Below are 23,446 nucleotides of genomic sequence, written 5' to 3' on the forward strand. Positions count from 1 at the left end.
TCTGTTCCTCTTTCTCCATTAAAGCAGGGTCCTGTGCTGCTGCTGTGGAAAACAGCAGAGGAGGCCATGCAGGCAGGGGTCTAAACATGTTGGTCCTGACCCAAAGGGAGTGCTGAGTAGAGCTAAGCTGGCACCAATCTTAATAAGCTCTTCTTTAAGAGATGCCAGCTCTGAGTCGCATGACCCTGCACAGCCAGCAGCATATCAGGAGGGGGAGCTGGGGCCCAGGCTAGATTAGCAGAGTTGTCCTATATTAGCATTGCTCTGAATCGAAATCTTCCTTACAAGGAGAGAGAAGAGGCTGGGAGCAACCAACCTGTCTGCTGGGAAAAAGGGAAGTCTGAGGGATGAGGACAATCACATCTCCAAAGCTGTTGTGCTGCTGGTAAGCATGTAGCATCAGGGGCTCAGCACTGTACAACCACCTGGACCCCAAGGGATCTAAGGGCCTTCCCTACCTGGCCCTGGAAACCTGCAGGGCTCCAGCTTCTGGTACTGGAGAGAAAGAGGAGCCAGTTAGGTATGAGGTGAGAGAGATTGCTCTGATCAGTACATACCCCTCTGCCAGAGGGCATCTGATTTAACAGACCCCTGAGCAGCTCTGTTAGGCTAAAACACACTCCATGTTTATTGAAAGCCACACACGACAATCACAGGGGACACACTCCTCCCTGGTGCAAGTCCAGCAACTTCAGCAGGGATAAGTCTGGCTAATAAGCGCAAACTCCCTCCAGGCTGTACCCAGCTGGATGCTCAGAGGTGCATGAAATGGATCCACACAGAAGTATCTGGGGTGATAGGGCAGGTTCCTAAACCCAAACCTCAAGCCCTGACTTCCACCCATTGGCCACATTGCATTCTTCCCCCTGCACCCCAGGACTAGTGGTAACAATCTCTGTAGTCACACACACACATACACAGGTACAGGCTCTTGCTCCATGTTTGGAGTCAGTTCTATATACAACGGTAAGAGCACTTTAACCCAGTGGCAGCCAGGCTGGCAGAAGATGCCCCATGAACACAGAGTCACTGGCTCAGGAAGCCAGCTGAAGAAATGCTTGGTATTGAGATAAAGTGTGTCCCAGCAGAAGACACCAGATCCCCCTGAAAGATCTGGTGAGGTCTGAACGAGGCTGAAAGTAATCAGAAGAGGTGGAATCAGGTACCTTTGTGGGCTCTTTCTTCTACATAGAGCTGCATCTGGAAGAGATTGTGGAAGCAATTAAGCAAAGAAAAACCCTGCAGGAGGCACTCGGCTGTTCACAAGGTGCAGTACTAGCTTGATGCTTTTGTTCTCGGGTGGTGGTTGGGGAGAGGAGTTCTGTGAATGACAATTTTTTTCCTGTTCATTGCAAGGTCCAAAAAAAGTCCTTAAGTCCTTGTCTGGGGTCAGCTCAAAGCGAAGCTTCCAGAATGTTTGGCTACAGCAGCAATTTTTATTTTATGCTGAGAAAACATATTGGCATTACAACACCCCATTTTGAAATAAGCAGCAAACAAAACACTTGGCTTATAAAATGCTGACACATTTTTGGACAAGTCACCAAATTTGGCACAAACCTGCCAGTGGACCAAAAATTATGCGGGAAGGGGGGCAGTGGTAATCCAAAAACCCATCCATCTCTGCTCTGGTGGTGCCTCCCACCACACACCTGTGTTTCTAGATTTACACAGGGAAGAGTCTACTCATTACAGCTGGCCCTAGCTCGGCCACCCCTCAACCAGCCTCTTGGGCAGTTCAGGGAGGGCTCGGGAGCTCTGCTCACCTTCAGGATGTCAGAGGTCATGGTCTTCAGGGGGATCAGCCGGGGGTCATGCATGTGCACATCCTGCTCATCTGCAAGAATCCATGGGAAATCCTGGGGGCAGAGAAGACAACAGCCTTAGCACAGGGAGGGAAGAGCTTCCTTAGGCTCCCAGGAGGACTACAAATAGAAGCAGGGCTGGGTGGAGCTGGCAGCCCAAGGCTGCTCCTCATCTCCCCAGCTCCAAGCCTGCGGTAAAGGGGTAAGGAGGGAGTTGAGGGCTTGTGAGGAAAGAGGAGGGCATGCAAGGAACCAAAGCTGGGTCTGGACGGGGACTCGAAAGCAGCAGTGGACTTTCTCTTTGTGACAGTGACTAACAGAGCAGTTCCCCGTTAGGCAACACCCCAGGCCATACCTGCCCGTTAGCCAGGGGCTAGGCCTAGATCACCTACTGCAGAAGGGTGTCACCCACCTTTATCACCTGGATCTTCTCCATGTTGCGTGTGGCAGCTTCCCGTGTGTGGACCAAGACTGTGAAGGTGCAGCCTGCAAGAAAAAAGGGAGGCACTGGCATTGCATGGTAGGGGGCCTGGGAGGTACCATCCAAGGTGCAAGCAAAGCACTGCGCTGAGCGCTGACTAACGGACGCCTCCATGCCCCATGTCCACTGAAAACTGAAAGCTTCAACACAGCCCTTTCCCACAGGGGTCATTAAGGTAAAGTGTATCATCTCAGATAATTGGCTCTCACTTCAGTGCTGTCCCTAGCACTGCCTAGACCTCACACCCCAAGCCCAGGCTCCTCTATCCCCCACCCCACCTTGGTTGCCCTTCCACAAACCCATCCCTCTCTGCAGCACTGAGGGGGAATAGGGCTTTCCTTAACTCTGTTACAGAGTTCCTGCATCATCTCCCATTTCCCCATGGCACAGACCCCCTGTCACAACCCTGACGCTTGGTGCCTGCCTTCATCCTGCTGAAGACTAGGTTGTGTTTCCACTTCTAGGTTCTGTGCCCAGATACATCTGCAGACTTTCAGGATAAAAGAGCTTGGTGTGGAAATAGGATTCTGCCCCGCGTTCTAAGCCAGACCTACCTTTATCCACAAGTGTGGCTTGTGCTCTTGCACACCCCACCCTAGAGCTGGTTGCATTTCAGTCATGCTGTATCCATGTACTTTGAAATGGTGCTGGGATAAAAGTCACTATATAAAGCCTAGCTCTCTTTACAGGTACTGCTGTGGCTGGCTGGGCGAGGGCCCCGAGCTCAGTGATACGGTGCTGCCTTTCCTGGCCAAGCATTTGACATCATGCTTCTGCAAAGCTGCCACTGAACAAAGGGGAGGCTGGGGCCTACCTGTCTATTTGTAACATTCAAAATATCGTAGGCCCCAAGGCCCATCTAGCTAATGAGTATCCCCTATTGCACCCACTGGTCCTCAAAGGCATCCAAGGAGCCGGTGGACACCTCCCACTGGTGCTCTGCCCAGAAATGTGCGTGGACAAGTGAGAGGAAAGCGGCCCCACAGTCTCTGGGCACTGGGACCCTACCTGGGGGGTTGTGGTCGAGCACAGCATCACACACGCTGATCTTCAGGATGAAGGCACGCAACAGCTGCTCCACGTGGGACAGCAGGGAATCCGAGCTGGATGGAGAAGGGGATTGTTATGGAGCCTCCTCACCACCAAAACAGTTCACATGCAGGGAGAGGGCAGCAGGCTCTGGCCAGCCATGTGGAAACCATTACCTGATGGACAGCAGAGGTGGCTGCGTGATCTCAAAGACAAATCTCTCCACTGGGTGGTGCTCTTTATCCAGGATCACCACCACCACCTTCTCCACATCATTCTGCAAGCACAAATCCAGAGCCATGCTCAGGGAGAGCTCCGTGCCAGCCCGTGCCCTTCCACTGCCCCCAGTCAGGAACTGGCTTGCTTTGCTGCAGTTTTATCCCCATGCTTTACAATGCCTGCCACAGGGCCACAGTCAAGCACTTTGTCACTGTAATAGCCACAAAGGGGTCTTAATTGCAGGAGTTACCCCAAGACTTGCAGGGAGATGTGTTCCACAGAATGCAACCTTCCCATCTCCTGACGCTGCATTTCTAGGGGAGCAATGGCCAAAGTGCGGTCGGAGGCCTCCACTCACACCGAGCTTGGTCTGAGAGTATGGTACTTAAGGCAGGTTCTCTGCATGCCCAAATCTGGGACAGTAAGAGGCCACAGACGGTTCACGCTCATTGTAGGAGTATCATCGCAATGCTCTGCCTCCACATGCCCAGAGCAGGAGAATTAACAGAGATTGTATCAGGGCTGTAGGTTCAAGGAGCCACAGTAAGGCAAATTTAGCTCCAAAACTGATCTTATGTAAAGATTAAGTTTTTTAGGAAGTGCTTTGGGTCAGATGTAAACCCAGTGGAAGCGCCACTTTCAGAACAGAAAAGCCAACGGTTTTTCCCATAGCATCTGCAACCTCAACACTGCAGCTCTGTGCTAATGCTCAAAGGTGAAACGAACTGAAAACTGCATTGGGAAGTGAAACTGGCTTGTTTTCAGACATCAGGCTGAGGGGACATGGCAAGCTACAGAGCAGCGACAGGGAGTGAAGAGTGGTCCAGGGGCCCGATCTTGCAATGAGCTCCAGACAGCCAGACCCTTTCACCCACAGAGAGAATCAGGAGTTGAAGCATGTGCTTGACTTTGTTTTCAAGACTACTCCCAGTGATTTTCACGTGGCTGTTAAGAATTCATGTTAATCTTCTGGGATTCATTTGTAACATACTGTGTAATTAAGGCCACAGTGGCCCTGAAGCAAGCTCAAGGTAATAAAATGCAAAGCTGGACCCGGGTGTGGGGAAAGCTTTATGAAAGCACAGTGGACCTCTCACTCTCTCAGCAGCTATATCTTACACAGAAGACAGGATCACTAGCCATGGGAGGTCCTGCATGCCTAACTGCACTGAACAATTGCACAATTGTAGCAAAGCCAGAGGGGAAGGGAGTGGATAGGAGGGCATATATCCTGCCCACTGGGGGCTGGCACGGCCTTACCTTCTCAAGCAGCGGCTTCACACAGTGCAGGGTGTCCTGAATGTACCGGTTCAGCTCTGGGTGGCAGGACATCTGTGCAAGCAGAAGGAGGAGTGAGCACTGAATAAGAGTAACCTGGTTTTTCAAAGGCAGGGGGGGAGCAGCAGCCCTGGCAAATGGGGTGGAAAATGAGAAGGGGAAATTTTCACCCTTGGCTTGGCAGGCCACATCCAGCAGACAGGAGCTATTGGATGCTGCTACCATCTGACAACGGCTTTTTGCCTCATGGGGAAATTCGTCTGGACATATCTCCTAGGAGGAATTAGTCCGAGGAGTGTCCCAGACGGAGCCCGTGCACCTGCAGACGGGGGGGTCGCCTACCTGCACTGGTACATTGTATTTTTTCCTCTTCTGAAAGATGCCGATAGGGTAAACTTCCCGGACGTACAGGATGAGATGAACAGCCACCTCCAGGAACTCAGAGAGGACATCTGCGACCACTGGGGAGCGGAGAGGAAGGGAGGTGGAGCCGAGCAGGGGAAGGAAAACTGAGCTTCCCAGCTGCAGCACCTGTACCATACGCTCCAGTGACTTTCCCCCCAAGGGATTTCGAAGTATTTTACACTTGCTGCCACCCTCATTAGCGCGGGGTTTGTCAGCTACTGAGCGGCAGGGCGACGTTACACAGCAGTTTGGGACAGGAAGCAAAGAACCGAAGCCAGCTGGGGAAGGGGCGGCAAGCAGAGCGAGACATCTGGCCGCGCAAACTCTGCGGGCCCGAAAGCGGTCTCGCACGTCTCCCTTCCCGACACAGGCCTCGTGAGCCCCGCACCCAGGCCAGCGCCGCGCCCGCCGGGGGTCACACCATGGTGGCCCCCGGCCCGGCCCGGCCCTACCTTGTCCGAAGTTGAGATCCTGCCTGGTGAGGGTGGTCATCGTCCCGCCGACCTGCGAGCAAGGGCGAGAGGCGTGAATTGCCCCTGCATCGACTGCGCCCCGCCGGCCCCGGCCCCGGCCCCGAGCCCGGCGGGGGCGAGGCCGCGTGCCCCGCTCGTCCCCCCGCCCGCGGGGCTGCGGCCGCGGGGATTTAGGCGCCCGACCCCGAGCCCTACCCGGCGGCTCCGGCGGCCGCGCTCGGCTCGGCCCGGCCTCCGCGGTGGCGCCGCCGTGTGACGTATGCGCCCCGCCCCGCCCCGCCGGGTCCTAGCGCGCCCCGCCCGCAACATCTGGACGGGCCCGCCGCCAGGGCAGGGACGTCCCCGGGCCCGCGGCTCCGGGCCCGCCTGGAGCAGGACTGGGACTGGGTGCGAGCTCCGGAGCTCCCCGCTACCCTTCTCGTCCGTGGCTCTGCTCTGAGGCGCGAAAAGGGGCCGGGGCCGGTCGTCCCCTTCTCTGCCCCCCCCCCCGGCAGCGCCGAGCACGACCCCGCAGGGCGGCCCGCGGCGAGGCAGCGCTCTCCCGGGCCGCGGCTCCGCGGCCGCCCCCCGAGACGTATCACGCGAGGGACCGGCCCGCGCTCGCAGCCCGCCTGAGGCTCCCGCTGGAGCAGCACCTGCCTGCAGGCGGCCCCGTCAGAGCTGCGCGTGGGCCCCTCAGTCCGTGGGGCGGCCCGGAGAGCGCCCCGCAGCGCGGCGGCGTGGACACGGGGCTGGGCCGGTGTGCCCGAGGGCAGCGCGCGCGAGCCGGCTAACCTGGCCCGGCCTCCGGCCACGAGAGCAAGCGGGCAGGAAGGCGGGCTGGACGCGGCCTCAGCGGCTCCGTTAATGGGCATGAGGGCACTGCCCGGCACGGCGGGAGCGTCCGGGCATACACGCACGCGCGCCGGCAGCCTCCCGCCCGGCCCTGGGCATCGGTGAAGCCGGTGGTGGGCTCAGGAAGGAGGCTTTCCCCGTTGGGCCCCAGGAGGAAAGCGCCTAGATCCGGGGGCGGCGGCGGCACCGACCGCTGGGCCACAGCCACTCTCGGGGCCCGATCCTGCCCTGACCCGCGGGCCCCTGCGGGGTGCGGCCGGCTCGGAGTCGGGGCACGCCGGGCCGCGTGAGGCGGCGCTCTGGCGGTCCCCACGAGGCTCAGGCGGGGGCTCCTGGGGGGGCCCCCGTGGGTCCCCGCCCGCCGCCGGGCTCCGGGCACCTGGAGCAGGCGGCGCCGGCGGGCGCGGGGGCTGCTCCCGCAGCGCGGCCCCCTGGGGCGGGGCGCACAGGTGCGCGGCGCCGGCTCCCGGGAGCCCCGCTCCGGCCCTGCCCCGGGCCGGGGGCTTCCTCCTGCCTTTGTCTCCTGCCTTTGTCTCCTCCCCCCGGGATCGGCGGCGCCGGGAGCCGCCCCGCCCCGCCCCGCACCATGCGCCCGCCGTCCCCGGGCTGCCCCGCGCATTCCCCGCCGCCCCTCGCCGCGGCCTCCTCCTCCTCCGCGCCCCGCGGCACCAGGTAGGCAGCGCCTCCGCGCCCGCGGGAGACAAAGGCACCTGGCCGGCCCGGGGCGGGCGCCCCGCGGAAAGCTCCCCGCGCCCTCGCTCCTTCCCCCGGCCCCGGCTCGCCTCCGTGTCCCCTGTCCCGCACAGCCCGGCTGGACGGGGCGGCTCGGGGCCAGATCCGGCGCGGCGCCGCCTTTGTCCGCGGGCGCGGCGCGGATCCCCCCGCGCTGCTCAAGGCTCGGGGCCGCCCGACGTCTCCGCGCCCGCACCTGATCCCGCGCGGAAAGTTCCTCCGCGCCGGCGGGCAGCCGCCTCGGGCGGGGCTCCCCCTTCCTCCCGCACAGGCGCTCGGCTTGCGCCCGAAGCCCTCCTGGGGCTGCCGGGCCAGTGGCTTCTCGGAGAAGGCAGGTGCCCCGCGGGCTCCACCGCTCTCCGGTTGCGTTTCCACTGCCGGGAGTTTCTGGCGGGGAGTCGGGGGCCAGAACCGCCGAAACCCAGGCGCAAGCTGTCTCCTTCTCCTGGTCTGATGGGGCGCAGGGGGGCCGTGCCCCCTTTCTGCTTCATGGCTGGTGATACCGGGCCAAATCCCTGTGTGGTGTAGGCCTGGGGGTGTTTTTATCACTGCTGCTTCTCAGCCTGGTGCCTAGTGACCTTTCCTATTGATCGGCCCCATTTGTCACTCTGCCTTGTGCATTCAGCTGGAGACCCTTCAGCGCCCAGTGACCATGTCTGGGATGCTGATCGCAGCCCCGCTGCTGCTTAAATCTCATTCCTGGGCAGAGCAGGCCTTGCCGGAGAGCAGGTCACGCATCTCTCACTGGTGATAGCTGCATCAGCCTCCCCAGGAAAGGCCTAGCAGAGGGGCGGAGCGGAGGGTTTGTGTATGCAGCCAGGTGCCCCTCTTCAGTTTGCAGGCGGCAGCCTTCCAACCCGTTCTCTACTGGGAACCAGTCTGGCAGGTCCCAGGTGGGTGCTGGGTTATATAAAAACAGAGCCCAGGTCTTGGGGCCAGGAGAGTTTTGCAAAGAGCTCAGTATCTGCAGCCGTGGGACGTCACCCACGAGGTGCACCAAACTGCTTGTCTCTTTAGGTTTCAGGCTGGCAGCCTGTGGCATGGTGTTTGCAGCTGGCTGCTATGGGAAGAGCTGGTACTGCCACAGCTCGGGTCCAAAGACTGGCTTCTGCTCCTAACTCATGGGGGCACGTGGCAGGGAGCTGAGGGCACGCAGAGCTCCAGATGCGGACAGGAAAGGGACTGGTGTGGGACCAATGGAAAGGGCAGGCAGGGCTGAGAAAGGGGAGTTCAAGGAGTGTGTGGGCAGTGGGAAGAGGCAGGCCTAGGGTAACATGGGGTCTCTGAGAAGGCTGGTGTGTGGGGCTGAGTGGCTGTTTGCATGGGGGGGCTGGCAGTGCCAGCATGGGGACAGCTCAGGCAAAAAGCTCTTTACTTAAGCAGGCAACCAGGACATGCAGGAATAAGTGCCCCCAGTCTGGGCAGAGGCGTTGCCTGCAGGGGGTGAGGGAGAAGTTGGGGTCCCTGCAGGCCTGTGTCCCTGGGGATCTCTGGGAAGTGGGAGGGTCTCTCGGCAGACTGTACACGAAGTTCTCCAGCCTTTGCCTCCAGAAACGGCAAAGCAGATGGAGTGAGCCCCAGCAGGGAAGAGAAACCTCATTTATCTGCACAATGCCATCCTCCGGCTCCAGGCAATGCTGCTAGCTCAGCGCGCACTGAATCTATTCTCCTCCAGGCCCTTCCCAGCCCATCCATCACCCCACAGAGGCTTATTTATGGGAAGCCCTGGCACAGGCACCTGGGATTCATTGTCCATCACCTCTGCCACACACGCAGATGCAGACACACATGCAGCTACGCACAGGTTTGGTCTGTGGCTGCTGTGCCTGCCTGGAGCACAGGGAGATCTTTAAGCTGTAGCCCTCCTGCAGTGAGCCAAATTCATGGCAGCCAAGGCTAAATCTGGCCAGGAGCCTTTACTCCAGATCCATCTTGATACAGCCCTGGAGCAGGCAAGCTGCTTCCTCGGTGCCAGACGGCTTTCGAGAGTCCCAGTGTTCTTTGTCCAGGGGCTCCTGCTCTCCTCCTCCCCTCACTGGGCATTTGGCTGGAGTTGTGAGATGAGATGAGACCACTTGCCTGAATGAATCTGATATCCTTGCTTTAGCCACAGTGTCAATAGAAATGCTTTTCTGGGGGCTCTGAGCTGAGACCTAACACATTCTTTTCGTACATGAGCCATGAATACTTAAAGTTAGCCCAAGTTTGGTTTGAACTGGTGACCTAAGAAAGGCTCCGTTTCCCCTTAGTGAGCCCCCAAGCCACCCTGTCTGCACTCAGCAGAGTTGCAAGGCCTGCCATGGGCTGGGCAGTGTTTGCTTGAGACACTTCCCCTCCCTTAGCAGGTGCTGATCCTGTCAGGGAAAGCTCAGTGGGTGCTGCAGACTCGGAGGCACGTTCCCCTGCCCCTGTAAAGGAAAGAGGGTCTTGGGTGCAGGCTGAGCAGTGCCGAGAGAGGAACCCTGGGATCAGCTGACTTTGCTCATCCTGTTGTTGCTCACCTGAGCCCCAGGAATGGGGATCTGATGCTACATAACGTGCCTTTATTTTAAAGCCAGTTGCAGAAATGGCCTTTTTGCAGGGCCACGTTCTTTATTTGCGACCCCCATGCAGAGTTCAGCCTGTGGTGGGGAGCAGAGCGGAGATACCAGAGCGACGCTGTCTCTGTCTCCAAACAGCTGGAGTGCTGTGGGTTCCAGGAGTGCTACAGTCAGGGCAGAGGCTGGTTTACATTGGAGTGAACCTGGGCGATATGGCAGGGGTCCCGCAGGGGGAGAAGCAAGATAGGGTCGCATGTGGTTTATACATGTGAAGCAAAGGATGCCATGGTTGGGGGTGAACTTTACAGCCTGCTCAGGGAAAGATCTGGGCTGGGGGAATGGGAAAGTCCAGGGTACATTGGAGGCTGCAAGTAGATCTTGGCACTGGGGGATCCCATACCTTCTCCTTTAGGCCCAGGCTGGTGGGACAGCAGCAAACCCAGCTTGTGCTTCTCTGCAGACAGGTACAATATCAGCACTGGGCTACAGCATCTCATTGATGCTGCCCTCAGCCCTAGTGCAGGCAGGAGGCAGCTTGCCCCTGCCGGACTCCTCATGCCAGCAAAGCAGCTCAGGAAACACCCCTCGCTTTCCCATTTCCTGCCAAGCTCCCACTGAAGTTCAGAGCTGTGCTGAGCCCCGTTGGCGGTGTCCTGCCTCCGACTCTCTCTCTGGTCTCCCCAAGAGCTCCTGGGAGACGCCAAGTTAGCATGAGTGGCGTGTGGCTGCACAAGTCATTGGGACCTTTGGCACACATGATCAGAACCAGCAGGCAGCTTCCTGCAGCTGAGAAGGTGAGATGCCATTTCCAGTCTTTATTGCCCTGAGTGGCTGAGATCCTGCTTCTTTGCTCCAACTCTTTTATCAGAGGTAGTGGAGGTAGATTGCCTGGCTAGGTTCAGAAAGGGAGCAGACAAATTAATGGATGATAGATCTCTTAACAGCTGTGAACAGAACAGTTGGAGATGTTTCCTCTGGCATCTCTAAACCAGTGATGGAGGGAGGGCAATAGGGTTTAGATCACTCTAGATCAGGGGCAGGCAATTATTTTGGGCGGAGGGCCACTTACTGAGTTTTGGCAAGCCATCCAGGGGCACATGCCAGGCAGCCAAGGGCAGATAAATATTAAGTTTCTACATTTTTTAGGGACCCCATGGGCCAGATGGAATGGCCTGGCAGGTCGCATTTGGCCCGCGGGCCACATTTTGCCCACCCCTGCTCTAGATCTATCTGGTTCATCAGCGTTCACTTTCTCTAGCACTGTTGGAGGCTGGGAACTAAGCTAGACTGACCATTCATCTGACCCAGTGTGGCACTTCTTAGGTTCTTATGTCCAATGAGTATTGCAGTGTCCCAAATGCAGAGGAACAATGTGAGGCTCAGAGCACATACTGTGCGTTGGCCTTGCTGGAGTGGCTGCTGGGGCATTAGGTGAGGCAGAGGTGTGTGTGGTCACTCCAGCTTGCGTGTGCTGATGAATGCTCACTCTACCTATAGCACTTTGCAGCGCCCCCGCCTCCCCCCCATGCCCAGGACTCCGAATGGGGCATTCTGGTGCCCCAGCGCAGTGCTCACACCATGAGTTGTCTTTTACTAGTAGGGGAACACGTCCTTTCCAGAATGCTGTGCACACTGGTGGTGTAAATGGTCGCACCTCAGGGGGCAGAAACAGACAGCAGGGTTCTGCCTGTGATAGCTGTCTCCTGCTCGCTGAGCACCAGTGTGGAGCAGCCCTAGCAAAGTGCTGTCAGAGCTTGCTGGGGCATCTCTACAGGACCTGAGGACTGAAGGATTTGTCCCTGGAGGACAAGGCTTCCCCTTCCCAGTTACATACCAGTGAGGGGCATGAATGCTAAAGTTTCTGTTTCCAGCCCTGGGCCTGGGCAAAGCTGCTTCAATGCGTGCCCTTGATGCTAGTTTAGCCCAGCAGGCCTCCTGCACACATGCTGAGCTTCCCTGGTGCTGGAGTCTTGCTCTCTGGGGCCTCCTGAAGCTAAGGTGGACCATCAGCTCCTCTACCCAGTCCCAGTGCTACTCTAGGATGCAGGGGTGAATGCAGAGTAGCTTCCATGATTTTAGCAGAGATGTTCTGGACAGAGACTGAATCTAGTTTACAGCTGGGAGTTTGCAGGGAAACACCAGAATTCTTGTGCCTCCTCCTGCCCGGGTCAGGCAGCTGCAGCAAGGCGAACAGCAAAGGAAATGAGACCTGTTTCCTTCTCTCCCTTCCTTACTGACGCTAGCAGCGGGTCTGCAGCAGGAAGGGCTCATGGGTGCAGCACTGTGGGCTAGGCCTGGGTCAAAGCAAATCAGAAGTAAGGGGGAAGGTGTGTGCGCGCTTGCCTGAAGCCCTATCTGACCACAGCAATGCCAGCAGTAAAGAAGCCAAAGGTCATGGGGAAATCTGAATGCAGAGAGGACTGGAGAGTGATGCCTATGCTCCGTGTCTTGTCCCAGAGCGCTCTGTAGCTGGAACCTGAGGCCTGGGCCACCAGTGGATTATTGGCCACAGAGAAGGAAACTGAGGCAAGGAGCAATGAAGTGCCTTGTCTACATCAAGGCAGGGGAAGGATCCCAGGACTGCCAGTCCTCAGCCCTGCTCCCACCCTGCCTGCCTCCCAGAGCCGAGCAGTGCTGTTCCCCGGCTACATTGCCGGTTTATGGTGGATGATTTCTCAGGGTCGCCCTTGCCCCACCGGCTTTCACAGCCTGGCTGGCATGATGCTGCAGGGCTCTGACAACCTGCCAGGCTGCTTGGCCCTACAGCTGCCGCCTGTCCTGCAAAGCTACCATCTGCTTCCAGCTCTACTCCTCTTGACATCTTCATTTGGAGGGAGCCAGCTGTGAGGTGCTGGCGCCAGCCAAGCCCGGGATGCCAACGTGGCTGGCAGTCTACTCCAGCCCGACAGCTGGTGCCTCGCTGCCCCATGGCTGCCTGTAGGAGCAGGGATCCATCCCCACACCCTCAGCTGGCAGGATGTGAAAGGGAAGGGCAGGGGGCTATTCAGGAATCAAAGCAGACATCATGGTTGATTAATTACCTTAATTTGCACATGAAACTGGGACCGCAGGTCCCCTGCAGGCCCTGCCTGTTCCTCTGCCTGTAACCAAGGCTGGGACAGGCAGAGGTAACCAAGGAGGGAGCGCTCCCCAAGCCCTGGGCATCCTCTCATTCAGGGCTGACTCTTAAGCCTCCCTCTGCCTCTGTGCTGCTCCATCCTGCCCCCAAGAGGCTTCATGCCTCCCATTTGTGCTGGACCAGGCCTTTCACCTTGGAGTCCTTTACTTCTTGGGAACTGCAGAGATGAGCTGCTACTGCTGGGCTCCAGTGTCCCCAGAGCTTAACCCTTTGGGAGCCAGCTGGTAGCAAATACATCAGTTAGGATAAACTGAGGCATGCCAGATTTTCAAAAGAAATGCAGAAAGCCCCCACATTCTTCACAGGGTCCAAATCGCAGTCCCTGGAGGCAGGCAGGCATGCAGTTTGAGGGGGGGTGGAGTGGGATGGAGTTAAGGGGACCATATTGGCCCTCAGGATGGGCAGCAGTGGGATGGGAGCTGGGTCTATGTGTTCGTGACCTAGATGTTGGTTGCATTTTCTTTGAATCCCAGGTGAGGCGACGCACCCAGGATTATGGCAACTTCCCCAGACTCCTCCATGCTCCTTCTCCTATGTGTCCTGGTTCTCTCTGACATCAGCCCAGCGAGCGCTTTGGACACCAGTGCGAAGGCCAAAACCACCCCTGAGAACAACAACCATTTTCAAAGCCCAGAGCTGTGGCAACCTCCGCCATCCATGGGGCACCACCGCAGGCACGGTGTGGCCAGGAAGGACAGGGCCCACGGTGCAGCATCCAGAGGGCAGATCTCGGGGGAGGAGGCCCTCAAGCTAGGGAGCAGGCCTCCAGGGGTGGAAGCCCTGGCAGCCGTCGAACGGCCTGCTGCCCTGAAGCAAAAGAAGGATGTGTTTCTGGGCTTTGAGTTCCCCTATTCCGAGAGGGAGAACCAGTCCCCTGGATCTGACAGGGGGAAGAAACAGAGTCGGGAGCACCGTCGACACAGCCGCAGGGACAGGCTGAAACAGCACAGAGGTATCTGGACTCCATGGGGTGCTCATGGCACCTTCAATTGCATGCACGTATGTGCATGAGCGGCTGGGTGTGTAGCTGGGCAGAGTGGAGCATGTCTGCTGTGGGATGTGTGCGAGAGGGAGCTGGGGAGCCACCCTCTCCAGTGGGCACAAGGGGAACCCTGACGTCGGAGGTGTTCGTGGTTCCTTGCAGTTCGGTGCAAACAGGCTTGGTTTGGTGCAGGAGGGAGCCCTGGCCACGCCATTGGCTTCAGGCCTGGGGAGAGTTTGTTCAGTTGTGGACTGTATGATTGATACTGTTGCTTTTGCTCCAGTGGGCCATGGGATGAGCCAACAAATTGCAGGCGTGGGCAGAAGCTCCAAGGCTGACCTTGCAATGTGCCCAGAACTAGCAATGAAAGAAAAACCCACGTGGGGGGAAATTGAGAGCATGGGGGGAGGGGGACACGTTTTGGCACCAGAATGTGAATTTTCCCAGCTTGGGTCAGAAGCCAACTGAGCAGAGTCGTGTGAAAAATGTCGATTTTGCAGGTGCAAAATCACCCAATCCAAAAGCTGCTGTAATGTAACAAGGAGCTGGTTTCTCTCTTGGCTGGAGCTCTTTGTGTGAGCTCTCCCAGGGCCAAGCCCTCAGCTGGGGAAAATCAATACATTTCCATTCCAGCCAGTGTAGTGCAGCAGTTTACACAACTTGAGAGCCTGGTGGCTGTTGTTCACCTTATTTCAGTCTCTCCCCTCCCATTGACTCTGGGTTTCTGGCTGTCTTTTTCGTAGTTTGCAGTCCCCCTGCAAGCTGTCTATTCTGTGTTTGTGCAGCACCTAGCCCAGTGGTGTCCCTGGTCTAGGGCTGGGGCTCCCTGTTGCCACCATTAACCAAATGTTATCCTATAATAACAGTAAAGAGATGGCGTGGTCCTCTCTGAGCCTCACCTGTGAGAGATGGGCTTGGAATGGGATGGGCAGGAATCAGTCCCCTCCCCTGCCCTCAGATCCCAGTGGATGTGCATGGGAAGGTGGCTGTGGTCCCACTGCCCATGTGGGGAGAGCTTCACAGCCCCCCACCCCAGGGGCAGAGGGCTGAAGATGAAGCTTGTGTCCTTCTCACCTCTGGCAGGCAAAGGCCCTGACCCTGGGCTGAGCTCTCTGTACAAGAAGCCGGAGCACTTTGAGGAGCAGTTTCCAAACCTCCCGGGGGAAGATCCCAGCAGCCTGGTCCCCACTGAGCTCCTCTTCACCACGCCAGACACAGCCGCTTCCACTGAGGAGCCGTCCGCTCTTCGTGCCACGTCCCCTCGGCCCCAGGTACGGGGCAGCTACTACACACCTGGTATAGGTGATTGGCTGGGATTTTCCAAGGGACGAAGGGAGCAAAGTAACTGGTTCCTCCAGCTGAGAATGGCCATCCCTTCTCACTTACAGACAGCGGGCTCTTGTGGAGAGGAGGCAAGGTTTGCTCAGGGCCATCTTCTCCCTGCACCCACAATGAGATGCCCAGACCTCCCCAGAGGTATAATTCCCTTCCAACCCCTTCCAGTCATCTCCTTCCACTCAAGCTCTATCCTGGCTCCCCTCCTGAGACGCAACGGGGCACCTCTTCCTCACTGAGATGTCCTTTGATTTTAGGCATCCTGCCCAACCCCTGCTGGCCTCCCAGGAGCTCTCTGTCTATCCTTCTTGGAAGCAAAAGTGCGGAGTATGTGGGGGCTCGAGGGCCCTGGCCCCCCTTGGGAAGAGGGCTGTCACCTAAAATGTGTAAAACTTTCCACATGTCCATCATCTTAAGTCCCCTCTGGCAAAAGTAAAAGTCAGCTCCTCTGCTTGGAAGCACAGCCTCAGAGATCAAGGAGGCAGGAGTTAATGGGTTGTACCACTAGGTCTGCAGCTGACTTGCTCTGAAGCCATAAAGGGGGGATTTTCAGCACATGGCATTGATCTAACATCCCCACTGAAGTCAGCAGGAGTATGGCCAATCTCCCCCTTCAAATTCCCCCTACCTCACATTTCCTGTCTGCTGTGGCCCCTTCCCAAGGCAGCAGGGGAAGGGACTGTGGGGGCTTATTAGTGTCCTAAAGAACCTGAAGACCTTTATATAGGAGTCACTTCCAAGAGACAAGCTACTTACTACTTTGCTCCTTGTCGTCTGCAGGTCCGTATCAGGCAGGATGGGGATGTGATGCCCACCCTGGACATGGCTCTGTTCGACTGGACAGATTATGAAGATCTCAAGCCAGAAATGTGGCCATCTGCCAAGAAGAAAGGTACTGTACTTCCAGTGGAATCACTATCGCCCCTTCCCTCTCCACCTGTGCTCTAAGATCAGGATGAGGAAGGGAGCAGTGGTCACAACTGTGCTGGAAACGGAAGAAAAGGCTTGATGGTGGCAATGCAAGGGGAGAGAAAAAGCTTTAAACTGTCTTGGTGTCCTATTTAGACTGACTGTAGAGCTAGTCATGGCTATCAGGTCCCTGCCTGGTTGCCTCCAAACTGTGTTCTCATCAAGATGAGGATGCATGTAGCGAGTTGAGAAACTTTCAGGCCAACGCACATCATAGCCATGTCTCTGTTTCCATGCAAACCTCGCTGAACCCTTCACCTAACCAGGAGGGTGCTCTGTCGGGATGTGATGTGGCATTCGCGAGCTTTCCTCCTCTCGTTTCGTTAGTTGACGCACGCTCTGTTCTAATTGCTTCAGATTTCTCCATTAAAAGTAAATGGTTTCTGTGCCTTATTACATTATTTATTTGGTGCTTTCATGTGTAGCTGGAAATAGAATAGACCTGTCAGTGGAGGTGGCCGAGACTGCTGTGATCCTATCCTTAGACGTACTTGAGGAGCAAATACACAATCAAGACATTGATTGTATTGCTTTTACAATTGACTCAATTAACCATAGTTGATTGTTTAGGCTTCTACTTGATCCTCCCTCTGTCCATCTGTGTTTCATACTCTGGAGCATTGTGTTCCTGGCCTGTCCATCAGTTTTTATCTGGGTTACGATCAGTTAGAGGTAGAAGAGATTAGAATGGAGACTTCCTCTGTTCTTAGCGAGCAGCCAAGCTTGTGGAAAAGCAGAGAGTGGACTGGGCTGCACTTTTGATTAGCACTTCCTTAGATCCTGGATAACTTGGTCCTGGGTCTGCTTCTAGCAAAGGGCAATGGTCTCTGAAGCTTTCAAAGGCCTCCCACTCCATCCAAGTAGTGGTAGGTATTGTCTGAAATAGCAAAAGTGAAGGTGCAAGAAGGCTGAAGTAGCTGAGAACTGGGACAGTTTCACCAGACCAGGCCATGTGGACCCCTGCGAGGTTTGGTTGACTGGAAACTCAACTGTTTCATCAACGAGTCACTCTTCTCCTCCCTAGAGAAACGCCGTAGTAAGAACCCCAACAGTGGGAATGAAACCTCACCAGCTGAAGGAGAGCCATGCGACCACCACCTTGATTGCCTCCCAGGTGAGGGTCAGCCTCATACCTAAAGATCACTGATTGCACAGACGGATCTCAAATTTGTTGCGTTTGGTCTCTGGACTGGATTGTGAGATTTGTGGGGAGAGTTATTATGGTTTTCCATGAGAGGGTACAGAGGTGAGCATGAAGACTGCTCAGGCTGTAGAGGACCTGGCAGAGAGCATGCAGAGCAATGCTGCCCGAGGTCGGTGTAAGTCGTGGGGAGTGGGGGGTGCCTTGGCTGCGCACTCTCTTGACTGCGTGGCTGGTGGCTTGCTGTGTTGGCAGGTTCATGCTGTGACCTCCGTGAGCACCTCTGCAAACCACACAATCGAGGCCTTAACAACAAGTGTTACGATGACTGCATGTGCACTGAAGGTGAGTCCAAGTTCTGGTTTCCTCCTCAGAGCAGGTCCAGAGACATATTAGGCTATACAGAGGCAGCTGGGCCTTTGCCCGCAAGAAGGCAGCCAGGACCCCCAAGTCCAAGCCCTGCTTCTGCCGTTAGCTCACTCTGTGCCCACAGTCGCTGAATCTGTTATCTTCCCCACCCGTACAACGAGGATACTCGCAGCTCTGTGCTGACCCCTTGGGAACAGACTGAACAATGAGTCCATAGAGCTTATGAGCTTAGTAGTCTCAGGCCAGAAAGGACCACCAAGCGGGTTGAGCTCCTGCAAAACACAGGCTATTGGGCAGCCCTGAATGAATTTCAGTGTGAGCAGCTCTTTTAATCGACCCTTGATCTTGGTTTTAAAAATTGCCAGCTACGGAGACTCAACAACGATTCTGAGGTGGAATCTCCCTTCCCGGGGACAAAATTGTGCCTTATTTGTAGCCTGAATTTCTCCAGCTTCAACTTCCAGCTCCAAATCTTGTTAGGCTTTTGTGGGGTAGACTGAAGAGCCCCTTCTCGAAGCTGTGTTCCCCATAGAGGTATCTTTATGCTCTGGCCAAGTCACCCCTTTCTCTCCTTTGTGATAAGACACATGGAGAGAGGTCCTAGAATGCAGAGGCCATATTCTCCTTGGGGGGGCGCGTGGGTTGCCAGGCCCAGGTCTCATTCAGGCGTGATGCTGCAGTAGATTGGCCCTAGGAGGTTGTTTATTATGGAAGCCCCTGGAGGGCTGCTCCTGGCCCTGGCTCATATTGAGATGGGCTAAGTTAATGCAGAGTCTGCAGGCTTCTTCATGTATCAGCATCACAGGGGATGTGGTGGAAGGATAAATATAGGCCTGAGCAAGGCTTGGATTATGTGCACTTTTCTCCTGGGGTGGAAATGGCTTGAGGGGATAGGTAATGAGAGTGAGCCTTCCAGCCCTCAGGGGCGAGGTGGCCCAGAGCAGGGGCATCCCACCGAAGAGCCATCTGTTCCATGACTTGTGACATCAGCCCCATTCCCAGGGGATAAATGTTCCCCGAACTGATCCCAGTGCTTTGGAGCAGATGTATCAGCTGCCTCCTTGCACAGGCAGTGGAGACCAAATGCTCTCCTCCAGGGGATCACCACAGCAGCCTGGGGGAAACTTGCCTTGGCAACAGCCATTGCTCATCACCCAAGGGAAGGGCAGCAAAGGCTGGAGTTTGTAGGGCTGAGGTACCCTCAGCTAGTGTAAATCAGCCAGTGAAGCAGGAGGCCCCAAACCCAGATCTGGTGAGTGCTGGGAGCTGATAGATCATCAGTCACCAGGGAAATCCCCAGAGGGGACACATCCCTGCTTAGAAAAGCTATTTACTGATCACTTTTAAACTCAGATGCTACTTTCCTAGCACTTGCCTCTTAGCAATTCATCAAAGGCCATAAAAACCAGCATCACCTGTTCCCTACACTTCAGGACCTGAACTAAATCCAGTTAAATGGATGGAGAGGTCTAGTGGACTTTGGATCAGGCTCTTGATCACTGTTATTAAAAGCCAACACCTCCTCTCAGGAAGTTTCAGAGGAATAAATAGAGAGGGACACTCTACAGCCACTGCTGCTCCTGCTGTCATGCATTAAGGCTGCAGTAGTTTCCCAGAGGAGAGATTGCTTAAACAGTAATAGGGAGCAATAGAGGGAGAATAAATGACCTTTCCATAAGAGGCACTGCAGGCCATCAAGAAAATTCAAAGGTGCTTCAGAAACATCCTACCCAGGCCAATAAATTCCCAGCCAGAAAGGTGCATAGAAGGGATTTAATCAGCAAGCTAAGCAGCATCTGAGAAAAGAGTCCCCGGCCTGTTAGCCCCTGCAAGTCCCAGCTCAGGCAATGGGTTTTCTCTGTCTTTCTGGTCCAAAAGGCTTGCCCGGACTGGTGTACATGAGACAGTCCCTACTGCAAAGGATCCTGTCACACACCTGGCCATAGTTGGAAGGATATCCTAGAAACCTGAGGCTGGAAGGGGTCTCCGAGCCATCAGGTCTAGTCCCCGTGTTTATGGGCAGTCGAACTCGAGGAATCCCCAAAGTCACCAGCTCAGAACCTCACCCACACCTACAAGGCACAAAGCGCAGAACACCATCAGTGTCCTACAGCACGTCATGGGTATAATCGGGGGAGACCCAGGCACTGCCAAAGCCTAGCCACTGCAGTGATGGCGTTGGTTAATAGGTGCTTGGATCCTTGAAAAAGGACCATACTCCAGGGGGAGGCAAAACTCTCGGAGTCCACAGTCCTCTGATCTGTGAGGATTGTTCCTTCCTCACCTCAGATTTGGTGATGGGTGAGACTGAGCAGAAGAGTGAGACGCATTAGACATGAGCTGCTGGCGGGAGCATCAGTGCTGCTGAAACAGCCCCAGCCTTAGCTGTAGCCAGTCCCAATATACTTGATGTTGCAGATGCACATGCCCCCACTTCACCTGTGTGCCCAGCCCCACCTGAGTACCTATACCCATGTGGACATGTATCCCTTTCACACATGGACCTCCCCCAGCCACCCAGCTCACCACGTCTGTCTTCCTTGCAGGACTACGCTGCTATGCCAAATTTCACCGGAATCGGAGAGTGACCCGCAGGAAAGGGCGCTGTGTGGAGCCCGAGTCAGCCAATGGCGATCAGGGGTCATTCATTAATGTGTAGGAACTGGGGCGAGTTATTTATATCTAGCAATGGGGAGGGGTGGGGAAACGTCAACCAAACGATTGAAGCTGCAGGCTCTGGACGTGCTGGGCCTCAAGGAGTCGGACGAGATTAGAGTAGTTGCTGTGCCAGGATCCCCGCTCAGGACCTCCCTTGCCTTCTCCCATTCAGCCATCCAGGAAAGATGGGCTGATGTAGCCCCTGACCACCATGCTAGGAGCCACTGGAGTAGCAGGGAGGTCCTTTTAAACTTTAATGCTTCTCTGAAGAGGGAAAGGGAATGTAAGACTCCGTCCTTGTTGCTTCTTTAGGTATAACAGAAAGGGCTGGGCCAGGCAAGCGAATGTTCTTGGACCCCCCTGTTTGGATGTTATGTGGGAAATCAGGGAGGGCCTCTGGGGACAGTTGGATGGAGGGCTCCTGCTCTCTGCAAGGCATGGACTCCTGCTTTCCCTTTGGCTTTCTGAGATCATAGGGGGGTCTCTTCACCTCTCTGTGCCTCCATTTCCCCTTCTGTAAAATGGGAAGGTGGGGAAAAGTGGGAAGGCTTCATCCCATTCGTACTTGGGAGCCCCTTTGGATACTGTAGTTGCTACAGAAGGGCAGGGCATGATCGATTAGAGCTCTTGGCAAGGGGCAGGAGCTGACTTATTCCAGCCTTCAGAGGTAGAGGGAGCTCCCTTTGGGCAGGCAGTCTGGTTCAGTGACCTCAGGCAAGTTGGTGAGGGGGCTCCTGGCAAGAGGGCTCAGCTGGTGCATATATTCGAGGGGGGTTGGACAGTTTGTCTCTGGGCTCTGCAGCTTTGAGATGTAGGGAGATGAGACACTAACTGTCCTGCTAGCAGAAGCTGGCACGCGGCTCAGTGAGCCAGAGGCACTGCCAGGCTCTTCTCCCCATTGCTGCTTAGGGACTCTTCCCGTTCCCAGCCCTTCTGCCTTGGCTCCCAAAGGACAGCCTGGCTGGGCAGGGCCATAGGGATGCCTCCTGGCCTGCAGCTGTCACTCATTTGGCGACCCTTTCTGAGTTGGTTCATTTTAACGATTCTGTTTAGGCGCTTTCTGGGGGAACTTGGGTTTCCTTGGAACCAATGACTGAGGCAAGCAGTTGCCTGGTAGTAAATCCTGTGACGTGTTGCATGTGCATTTCACTGAGCTGTAAATAAAGAGATGATAGATATCCTGCGCTCGGCTTCTGCTGCTGCCTTGCCTTGGCCCGGCTTGGGACAGGAGCCCAGGAGAGGGGCTGTGCCTGGGTGGGGGAGCTTTGAGGGACACTTCAGAGCTCTGGAAGAGGACTGAGGATCAGCTACAAAACACTGGGAAGCTTCAGGAATTTAAATGTAAAAGGCAAGCCAGAGAGGGCACATGTGGTACACAGCCTAGGAGGGCAACAGAACAGCTGGGCCACAGATCACCTGCACAGAGTGCCATGGCCCAGCTGAAGAGAAAGCTAATGCAAGAGCAGCTGGAGCTGTTGAATGCCAGCCTGGCTGGTGAGGTCTAACCATGGAGCAGTATTTTCCAGCTTGCCAGGGCTGGTGCGCAACTGGGCAGCAAAGCTTTCCCATGCTCTCCCCAGTGTGTCTTTGGGTCAGGGTGGCACTAGGTGAGGCAGAGGACAAGGATAGCTGGTTAGAGCTACCGGCATTGTGCTTCTCTCCCAGCCCCATGGCAGTGGCCAGAAGCTGGTCTGCCACTAAAGGCACCACCCCTGTGCTGAAAAAGGAGGGACAGGGAAAGAAGTGTCAAAGGCATCTGCATGAGGGACTGTACTGACTCCAGTGGGCTTGGATCATGCCCAGCCCCAGGCTAGCAGGGCTTCATGGAGCAATTTCCAAAGGGCCCTTCACTGAGGGGAACACGTGGTGTAGAGGTGAGTGACAGCCCCCACCTCGCCACCCGCTCACGGCCCACCCCTCCTTGCAGCTCCATTGTGAGTCCCAGCGACGCCGGTCACTGAGAGCTGCAGCTCTAAGGGGGAGCATCATTACGCCGGGCAGAGAGTGGCCGACCTGCTGAGTCGACATAATCATCACGGCAGCTGCCAGCCCGATGAGCTCTGCAGGACCCCTGGGGACACTCCTGACAGTTGTGGAGATGATGAGCCACAGGGAGATGAGCGGGCTCTTTGAGAGCCCCAGGGAGCCACAAATTAAAGCCCTGGGGACTGGCTTTGAGGGCTATAATGGACTGTGCCCCTTTTAGCATCATGTGCATCTCAGCACCATCATCCCACTGCTAATTACTCTGCTGTCAGGCTACAGGGTAGGAAATGGCTCTGGGTTCAGCCAGAAAAGGCCTAAGCTCTTTAAATGCTGCCCCCAGTCCGTATGTGTCAGTGGTTCTTAACCGTTTGAGGCTTCAGACACCCCTTGAAATATTCAAAGCACCCCTCAGACAATTCCAGCTCTTAGCTTTCCCTTAGTTTTTGACAATGAAAAATACAATAAAACAATCTGCTGTGGCAAAGAACTCAGAAAGACCACAAGGGGTCAGAGTGGACTTAACACCATGGATTCCTATTTGAAATCTCTGGGTTTGTCTTGTGAATCTCTCTGTTGGCACATTTACCAGTGCTAACTTTGTGTGGCCCCCTATGCCACCCTTGAAAAGACCCCCAGGCATCCCTGGCTGAGAATCACTGGCTTGCACAAACAAATATACAGGAAAGTTTTGCTTGGGCCTGTTTTCATGACTGGAAGTACCTGAGGCTGCTGTTTCTCCACCGGTGTCTATAGGATCCCCCAGCTTCCCTAGTCCCCAGCCAGGCTTATGTCTAGTCCAGGCCAGGAAGTAGCCCATGAATGAGGTCTCAACACTTTTCAGACCCTTCTCCTCTAAGGGAAGGGGAAGGGTCTGTCTAGCTTCAGCCCTGCGTACCTTCCCTGGGTTTACACAGTGCAGCCAGGGTCTGGAGGTGAGTGTTCAGAGCTCACCTGGGGATCCCACTGCTTTGGCTGAGCAGGGCTGATACCTGACCCAAAGCCCAGTCTGGAGAGTAGAGAATAGTGCAGTCTCCTAGTCCTCTCCCTTATACTGCCAAGAATACAGCAGGA

General features: G+C 55.9%; 2 protein-coding genes across 5 annotated transcripts; one reads left to right on the forward strand and one right to left on the reverse strand.

Annotated features, from left to right (window-relative positions):
* Positions 1 to 604: 604 nt before the first annotated feature.
* On the reverse strand, positions 605 to 6,879 carry MAD2L2 (mitotic arrest deficient 2 like 2). Of its 3 annotated transcripts, none has more exons than XM_090023136.1 (9): positions 6,465 to 6,879; positions 5,670 to 5,721; positions 5,155 to 5,273; positions 4,795 to 4,866; positions 3,492 to 3,592; positions 3,295 to 3,389; positions 2,218 to 2,291; positions 1,767 to 1,859; positions 605 to 1,200 (listed from the first exon to the last, which is right to left on the reverse strand). In XM_090023136.1, exons 2-9 carry the CDS (start codon positions 5,707 to 5,709, stop codon positions 1,159 to 1,161), a joined length of 636 nt encoding a protein of 211 aa, XP_089879262.1. In that variant the 5' UTR covers positions 5,710 to 5,721; positions 6,465 to 6,879; the 3' UTR covers positions 605 to 1,158. The 3 variants fall into 3 exon arrangements, with proteins under 3 accessions (XP_089879262.1, XP_089879261.1, XP_089879260.1); XM_090023135.1 differs by lacking the exon at positions 6,465 to 6,879 and adding an exon at positions 6,330 to 6,436; XM_090023134.1 differs by lacking the exon at positions 6,465 to 6,879 and adding an exon at positions 5,886 to 6,290.
* A 192-nt stretch (positions 6,880 to 7,071) lies between these two features.
* DRAXIN (dorsal inhibitory axon guidance protein) lies at positions 7,072 to 21,572 on the forward strand. 2 transcript variants are annotated; one of them, XM_090023132.1, is made up of 7 exons: positions 7,072 to 7,196; positions 13,409 to 13,887; positions 15,001 to 15,188; positions 16,033 to 16,144; positions 17,246 to 17,335; positions 17,618 to 17,707; positions 20,278 to 21,572. In XM_090023132.1, exons 2-7 carry the CDS (start codon positions 13,431 to 13,433, stop codon positions 20,388 to 20,390), a joined length of 1,050 nt encoding a protein of 349 aa, XP_089879258.1. In that variant the 5' UTR covers positions 7,072 to 7,196; positions 13,409 to 13,430; the 3' UTR covers positions 20,391 to 21,572. The 2 variants fall into 2 exon arrangements, with proteins under 2 accessions (XP_089879258.1, XP_089879259.1); XM_090023133.1 differs by lacking the exon at positions 7,072 to 7,196 and adding an exon at positions 7,209 to 10,590.
* The last annotated feature ends 1,874 nt before the right edge of the window (positions 21,573 to 23,446 follow it).

The sequence above is a fragment of the Crocodylus siamensis genome, chromosome 12 (assembly GCF_052110815.1).
Source record: "Crocodylus siamensis isolate JL-2025a chromosome 12, ASM5211081v1, whole genome shotgun sequence".
Taxonomy (NCBI): Eukaryota; Metazoa; Chordata; order Crocodylia; family Crocodylidae; genus Crocodylus; species Crocodylus siamensis.

Bases quoted from the DNA above. Each gene is read 5' to 3' on its own strand.
- MAD2L2 (XM_090023134.1), bottom strand. From the start codon at position 5,999: ATGTTGCGGGCGGGGCGCGCTAGGACCCGGCGGGGCGGGGCGGGGCGC. The intron at 3,593-4,794 runs GTAAGGCCGTGC...TTGTGCTTGCAG, and splicing joins TGAAGCCGCTGCTTGAGAAG to AATGATGTGGAGAAGGTGGT. The intron at 3,390-3,491 runs GTAATGGTTTCC...TTCTCCATCCAG, and splicing joins CCACCTCTGCTGTCCATCAG to CTCGGATTCCCTGCTGTCCC.
- DRAXIN (XM_090023132.1), top strand. From the start codon at position 13,431: ATGGCAACTTCCCCAGACTCCTCCATGCTCCTTCTCCTATGTGTCCTG. The intron at 16,145-17,245 runs GTACTGTACTTC...TCTCCTCCCTAG, and splicing joins GCCATCTGCCAAGAAGAAAG to AGAAACGCCGTAGTAAGAAC. The intron at 17,336-17,617 runs GTGAGGGTCAGC...CTGTGTTGGCAG, and splicing joins CCACCTTGATTGCCTCCCAG to GTTCATGCTGTGACCTCCGT.